Raw genomic sequence first — 7,928 nt, forward strand, 5'->3', positions numbered from 1 at the left:
GATTCTGCGTTTTATCAAAGTGGTGGATGAGTACATCCACCACTTTGTTGACTATGTCCTTGGAAAAAAGTGTCACAAGAGACCCTCTTCCTTTCCCCCCACTGTCATGGTGAATTTTGCTTTGCTCAATGCAACTGCTAATGTGTTGCTGAAGACAGGGATCATATCGGCCCAAAAGCAGTAGCAACTCTAAAAAGTTGCCATGATTGACTGCAGTGTTTTCTAGGGTGTAAGCAGCCTCTGCCTTATCCCCTCGATAACTAAGACCACATTTTCCAATGACTTTAACCACATCAACAATGCGTTCCATTACCTGGCGCTTCTGTTTAACTTTCTCATGATGTAAAGACATCTGTTTGCCTGCCAAAAGGCTGTTTACATTTGCATCTTTAGCCATCAGAAAGTAAGCATCTGCACAATTCCTATGTATCTTACTTTGTTCATGCTCTTCAATGCGCTGATGGATATGTTTCCATGCCTTCATACCACCCTTAATGAAGGGATTGTTTGCTTTAGCAGGTGGCGCAAATGCCAAACAAACAGAACAGTACAGTGATTCTGTTTTGTCACTGAAAGTCAACCATTTGCGGTTGGTGCCTTGTTTGTTGTAGAACACTTTGGCTACAGGGGGTGTTGTGGGCTGCTGAGGATGGAAACTAAAAAACATTTGTAGGTCTTGTCTCTGAGGACGAGAAAAATAATCAAATGCCTCCTCATCTATGCTATTGGCTGCCTGTGAGATCTCCTGCTGCACTCCTGCTGTTTCTAAGGTTCCTCGAGCCTCCCTCTCAGCATCTGACTCTCCTATATTATAGCAATTAGTCACATTGACAATTATTGATTAATTATTGATTGAAGTGATTACTTATTTCATTTGGGCTTATTTTCATGCATTTCAAGTAATTAGTTCGTTTTAAATCCTGCTACCTGTTTCCTCTGTGGTCCTGGCCTCTCCATGCCTACTGCATTCTCCTTCAGACTGCACCTGATCCTCTGAGGCTACAGAAAATGTTCATTAAGAGTTGTCTATGTTGCTAGAAAACATGACACACTTTATTTATCCTTTTATTCACTGATTAATTCATTTATTTATTTACTGTAATTGTGGTTGTGTTAAATGATTTGCATGATTTAGTCTACCACCCTACCATGGTTTTCTTCTCTATGCCAATATTTTACATCACAAATGTCTATCTTGACTAACTACAGTATCTTCCTCTACCTGGCCCTTCAGTAGTCGTGCCCTCCTTGGGATCATCAGTAGCACTGGAAGTGGTCTGCTGAGCTGTTGCTAGAAAACAATCGATAACAATAAAAAAATATATTTAATAGTGAGTTGATAACCACAGTGTGTGCGCCTCTGTGGAAATGCACGATATGACGGCGAGACGAAATAGGTTACAGTTGCAGAGGAGATAAGCGTGACAGCACATTTGAAACTGTTTGTCAAAAAATGGAAAAATGGAATGTAAAGCAAGTGTTCGGTTCGTTTACACACAGCAAGCACGGGACGTGAACATCTCTGCATCTGCATTCGTGCTCAGTCCGAAATGGATAGAAATCGACAAGAAAACAGATTCTTCCTTTCACATCAAAGCGTCGTGCCCGCGCGGTGTCCGGATAAGTGCTCATTGCAACTTGAAAATAGAACAGTCTATTCCCTGCACGGGTCTGAGCGGGCTCAGCTCACATTATAATAAATGGGAGGGGAAGGCTTGAACATGAAACATGATGCTGATTCCCGCGGATAGAACGCGCGTGCAGACTCTCCAGTAATTAAAAAAGGCAACTAAACACCCCAACGTGCTCGCGCTGCCCCTGTTCCTGCACACGCGAACCATGTACAATATTTGCATACAGCACTTCTAAATAATTATATTTATTTTAATTGCATGTTTGAGATGCATTTAATAACAAATATCAAACAACAAATGTGATCGTCCCTATTTAATATTGCGTTAGTAACCACATGTGCGCGCCTGTGGGAATGCAGGCTACAGTTGATGAGGAGATACAGTGTGATAAAGCGTTAAGCAATTGTTCATCAGAACTGGAATGTAAAGAAAGTGTTCGGTTCTTCTTTGAATATAGGAATACACTTCTAAATCATATAAATTGTGAGATTTTACATATTTAACAACAAAAGCAGTCAGGTGACAGTTGAGTTGACATTGCAAACGTTCGCCACGTTATAGCCTATTTGATCAAATTCACAACCAGGCCTATTATCCATATCTCTCAGTAACCTACCAGCTTGTCTTGAGAACATATCTGTCAATTTGGCACATTTAGCTGCCACCTCCTGTCTTTTTTTAAGCTTAGCCCTCTCCGTTCCACCTGGCCTCTTTCTACCCTCCATCGCTGACGCGCTCTGTTTCGCGCCGTTGTTATTTAAAAGACGAGCCGTGGGCCAAACCATCTGAAACATTTGGGAGGAGAGAATTCCCTTACATGGTAGAACCTATTTAATCTGCTGTGATGCAGCAGGCGGCTGCGCTGCAATGGTGAATTTATGCAGACTACAGTTGAATTGATATTAATGCAAGAATAAGATAAGTGACAAAAATTAGTTAGTGGCCAATCAGGCCAGGTCGATGGTATTATCCGGGAAAGGTCCCGGATAATACCATTCAGGCCCGTCGCGTTCAGGTAGGCATGGTAGGCAATTGCCTAGGGCCCCCGAGTAGGAGGAGGCCCCCCAAAGACGACAGGTTAAGATTTTTTTTTTTTTTTTTTTTCAAAATTCAAAGAAAAGTCTGATACAAATGGAACATGAATCAAACAACATGCATACCAATAAGACAGGTCATGTATTCAACAGCAATGACGATTTTAAATAGCTTCATAATAATAAGCAGTCATCTGTATATGAAGGGCTCTGCTGCGACTGCGAGGGCAGCAACAGCGCCTCCCTAGAGCATGCGATGTCCGAAAAGCGCAACGACACATTGTAGTCGAAATACCCCAGCTCGAGGGGGCCCCCCTTTCCCATGCATTAGCGCGACAGCGTCAAGTGCAAGTGAAAAGTGAAAAATTAAAATGAAGCGAAATTATCTCTCCGGCAATCAAAAAAAGAAGAAGAAAAGGGAAGAGGAGCAGAAAAGAAAACAAGACACCGGTAAGTAGAATATACACAATCAACATGAAAATTGTGCCAGGCAGGGTATACCATATTTTGCTAGAGTAGCGAGGTTGTAACGACGACTAGCTAGGAACCAGTGGTTTGGCATGCTAGCATGCTAACCAAACTTAAACTGCTACCTTTGACTTCACTATAAGTTCATAACGTTATCAGCTGGCCAAATTGATCAACGATTAATTCCTCTTAATATCCTAAATAAACTTCACATATGTTTTCAGTCGTTAGAGCCTTGAGACAACCAGTGAAATAGTTATTCCTGTAGTAGCTAGCTATTTAATAGGAGATTAACATGGGAGTTTACAATAATTTTGCTAGAATACCATTGGGTTGATTTACTTACTTTATTTACATTTTAACGGTTAACATCCCGGCGCAGATCAGCCACATGAAGAAAACAGCCACTTTAGTGTCAATTAATCCTTTTCTAAACCTATTCTGCTGTTTGTTGTTGTTGGTCTCCATGATAGCTGTAAATACCACTGGACCACCGTTAAAAACTGTACCGATAGCTTTGAGCTTTTTCTATGGGACACAGACAGTACACAGACACACACAGACACACCACGGGTGCGGGGATGGCGCTGTTGCCACTCACAGAATTGATTTCAGGAAAACAGCTCGTCTTAGTGACTGTATTTCTGTTTTCAAACCAGTGAAAACGGGATTATTGTAAGATTTTATTATTATTATTTTTTTTACTTTTTTTTGGTGAAGCAGTGCTTCACCTGTAGTCGTATAGAAACCGCCACTAAACCGCCTAGTAGGAACTGTGTGTAATGCTTTTAATATCTATTTCACCACAATTATCAGACTGTAAAATGATAGGATTTCAAAAGCATTTGAAAAATAACCAAGCTAATCATACAGTACTTATTCTTTCTCCAAGGGGCATTGCTGAAATTTCTTCATCCCGCTCTACCAAGTGTTGTCTCTGGTGCTACTGAAGGTAACGTTCTTTTCTACCTATTATTAGTGCCTTCTATCAACACACTTGATGTTATCAAAATGACTTTACATTTTTCTAATTCAAGTCATAGTTGTGTGTATTCATTCCACTTGCCCACAGAGTCTTCTGGACATTTCAAATATGTGGGACATTCACTAATGTTAATGAATAACTGAGTTGTTGAGATCAATGCATGCAAAATGTGCAATATAAATAAAAAGAATATTATTTATGTATTTATTTATTTTTGCACCAGGGCCATCAACATCGTCTTCGTCACATGTTTATGAGGAGGAGCAAGTGGAAGACAACATTGCGGCGTCCACACCACTTCCCAGCAGTGGTTCAACAGAAGGTGCATTAAGCCGCACAATTTCAACTTATCACCTATCATAGTGACCCAAAGTTATAGCAGCATGTGCTGTGAAAGTGTATTAAAATGACCATTTGCTATAAAGCGTTACACAAGTAGATCACCATACCTTAAGCATTTAGTTGTCGTACTTCACACATGAAACTGTGCCATGAATTAATTTGTAATTACATATTTTTCAGCAGTGCCATCAACTCCATCACGACTTGAGGAGGAGCAAGTGGAAGCATCCACACCACTTCCCAGCAGTGGTTCAACAGAAGGTGCATTAAGCCGCACAATTTCAACTTATCACCTAACACCCATGTGCTATGAAAGTGTATTAAAATGACCCTTTCTTTTTAAAGCATTATACAAGTAGATCACCATTCCCTAGTTGCTGTACTTACCACATGGCAATTGTGCTATAAATTAATTTGCAACTATATGTTTTCAACAGTGCCATCAACTCCATCTCCACTTCATGAGGAGGACAAAGAGGAAGATGACATTGACATGGCAGAGACCACCCCACCATCCAGAACTGGGGTACCTGTAGGTATTGCAAGCACCACATTAAGTGATGACCCAGGATGTTGGCCCAGTGTCCTAACAAGCAGTATGCGCTGTGAAATAGTCAAAAAAGGACCTGTGCAAATCATGGACATTGAATTCCCGCAAAACTTAGACAATCCTCCTCGAAGATTCACCAAGGACAGTTACAAAAGAACCATGAAAAATGGTGAGAATATACATCGATCGTGGCTGGTGTATTCCATCCACACAGATGGAGTGTTCTGTTTCCCTTGTACTGTTTTCGGGAAGCGTGAGCGTGACAATGCCTTAACGACCTGTGGCTACGGTGGATGGAAGAACCTTTCCTATCGCCTAAAAAAACACGAGTGCACAAAGGTGCACTGTGACAATGTGAAAAAGTGGCACGACCTTCAGAGGAGACTGCAAACCAGTACACTGATTGATCAAAGACAGATGGAGTTGATGCAACTTGAAGTTGAACACTGGAAAGGCGTGATTCGGAGAGTGATTGCCATAGTTTCCCATCTGGCAGAACGCAACCAGGCTTTGAGAGGAACTACCAGTACCGTGTATGATCGCCACAATGGGAATTTTCTGGCTCAAGTGGAACTCCTAGCACAGTTTGATCCGGTAATGAATGAACACATCAGACGAATACAATGCAAAGAGACAAAGGTGCATTACCTGAGTGGAGTCATTCAGAACGAAATCATTCAGCTGGTCGGAGACAAAATCCTACAGGAGATTGCAAGAAGAGTGCACAAAGCAAAATACTTCTCCGTGATCATGGATTGCACTCCTGACATCAGCCACAAGGAACAACTTTCTGTTGTTCTCAGGATTGTCAACTGTGAAACACCTGTTTCTATTGCTGAGCATTTTTTGGGATTTGTACATGTTGAAGACACAACTGGTAAAGGGCTCAGTGAAATCCTGCTTGACCAGTTGGAGAAGCACAACCTCAGCATTTCAGATTGCCGTGGGCAGTCATACGACAATGGCAGCAATATGATGGGCCACAAACAGGGTGTGCAGGCAAGAATTTTAGAGCTGAACAACAAGGCGCTATGCATCCCATGCAGCAGTCACACACTAAATCTGGTTGTGTCAGATGCTGCCAAGTCTTCAGTGTTGTCCATGTCTTTTTTTGGTATGCTGCAACGACTGTACAACCTTTTCAGTTCCTCTGTGCACCACTGGGCAATTTTGAAGCAGCATGTGAAGCAGCTCACCCTTAAGCCACTTTCAGGGACGAGATGGGAGGCCCGAATTGACAGTGTGAAGGTAGTGCGGTACCATCTACCTGAAATACTAGACGGACTGTCAGCACTGGAGACATATGCTACAGAGAAGGGGGACTCAGAGACCATGTCCTCAGCAAAAAGCTTACATGGTGAGCTTAAAACATGGTCCTTTCTTCTGTGCACAATAACCTGGTACAACGTTTTGTATCAGGTTAACCATATGAGCAAGCTCCTCCAGAGCCCGGATGTTTCAATGCAAACACTGAAAAAAGAAACCGAGGGAGTGACAGAGTACCTAGAAGATTTCAGGGAAAATGGACTCGCATCAAGCCAAACGGATGCAATGGAGATTGCAGAAGATCTGGAAATTGAGAGGAAATTGCCTGAGAAAAGGCAACGTAAAAAGAAAAGGCAGTTCCTTTACGAGAGTACAGATGAAACCCAATCGACCCCAGAAGAGGCCTTCAGAAGGGACTTCTTCCTGCCTTTGGTTGACACTGCCATCACCAGCCTAAAAGACAGATTTTCCAGACTGGAGGGGGTGTATGCCCTGTACGACTTCCTGTTCAGCATTGATATCATGAGGGCCACAATCAAGACTGGGAAATTGCATGAGAGATGCAGGAAAGTGGAACAAACCCTCCATGATATTGATGCAGACGACTTGGCATTGGAGATCAACTCTGCTGTCCACACCTTTCCAGATGAAGTATCCAGGTGCCCATTTAAAATGCTGGACTACATATACAGTGAGAAGCTGTTGGACCTGTACAGCAATTTAAGCATTGCACTGCGCCTACTTCTGACCCTTCCTGTCTCGGTTGCCTCCGGAGAGAGGAGCTTTTCATCTCTGAAGCGCATAAAGAATTACATGAGGTCAACTATGAGCCAAGAGAGGCTCTCTGGACTGGCACTCATGTCAATTGAGAGTGACGTCCGCAGGTCTTTGGACTTGGAGGGGATTGTGTCTGCATTTGCTGAGGCCAAGGGCCGCAAGCAGCAGTTTCAGTAGGAAATAAAAAAAAAAATAAAGGCTACTTTTCAGTGTATGTTTGACCTCTTTTGTGATTAAAACGCACAGAATTGCGGAAATTTTTTTTTTAAAGGCCCCCAACAACTTCTTTGCCTAGGGCCCCCAAAATCCTAGAAACGGGCCTGATACCATTGCCACCCCGGCATTGAGCACAGTGCACGGACGTGCCTATCTCATTATTTATGTAAAATGTGACGTGAGTGGGAAAGGAGACGTGGACAATGTATTTTTGGACATTGCAGAGCTGACACAGGGCACAAATGCAGAATCCATTTTCAATAGTTTGAGACAGAGTTTGCGCCAAGCTGGGTTAGAAGACGAGTTTTTGGGCCGGAACCTCATTAGCATCGCCACAGATGGTGCTGCAGTCCTCACCGGTAAAACCACTGGGCTGATTGCGAGGCTGAAACGCGATTTCCCCAACATACAGTCAATCCACTGTCTCGCCCACCACCTTGAATTGGCTGTCCATGACTCACTCAAGGAGGTTGCTGGATGTAACCACTTTGAGATTTTCATCTCCAAGCTCTATGCTCTGTACCACCAGTCCGCAAAGAATGCACGCTTGCTTGAGGAGGCGGCTGCTGACCTCAATATGCAGGTTTTGAGAATCGGACAAATATTCACTATACGATGGGTGGCTAGTAGCTTTAACACCGTGAGAGCAGTGTGGA

General features: G+C 42.8%; 1 protein-coding gene across 2 annotated transcripts; it reads left to right on the plus strand.

The window, feature by feature from the left end:
* The first annotated feature begins 3,021 nt into the window (after positions 1-3,021).
* LOC134869889 (zinc finger MYM-type protein 1-like) lies at positions 3,022-7,270 on the plus strand. Of its 2 annotated transcripts, none has more exons than XM_063891835.1 (5): positions 3,022-3,118; positions 4,029-4,088; positions 4,345-4,443; positions 4,644-4,724; positions 4,901-7,270. In XM_063891835.1, the coding sequence occupies exons 1-5, from the start codon at positions 3,040-3,042 to the stop codon at positions 7,231-7,233; spliced, it is 2,652 nt and encodes an 883-aa protein (XP_063747905.1). In that variant the 5' UTR covers positions 3,022-3,039; the 3' UTR covers positions 7,234-7,270. The 2 variants fall into 2 exon arrangements, with proteins under 2 accessions (XP_063747905.1, XP_063747906.1); XM_063891836.1 differs by having other exon boundaries at positions 4,647-4,724.
* The last annotated feature ends 658 nt before the right edge of the window (positions 7,271-7,928 follow it).

Source organism: Eleginops maclovinus, chromosome 9 (genome assembly GCF_036324505.1).
Source record: "Eleginops maclovinus isolate JMC-PN-2008 ecotype Puerto Natales chromosome 9, JC_Emac_rtc_rv5, whole genome shotgun sequence".
In the NCBI taxonomy this organism is placed as follows: domain Eukaryota; kingdom Metazoa; phylum Chordata; class Actinopteri; order Perciformes; family Eleginopidae; genus Eleginops; species Eleginops maclovinus.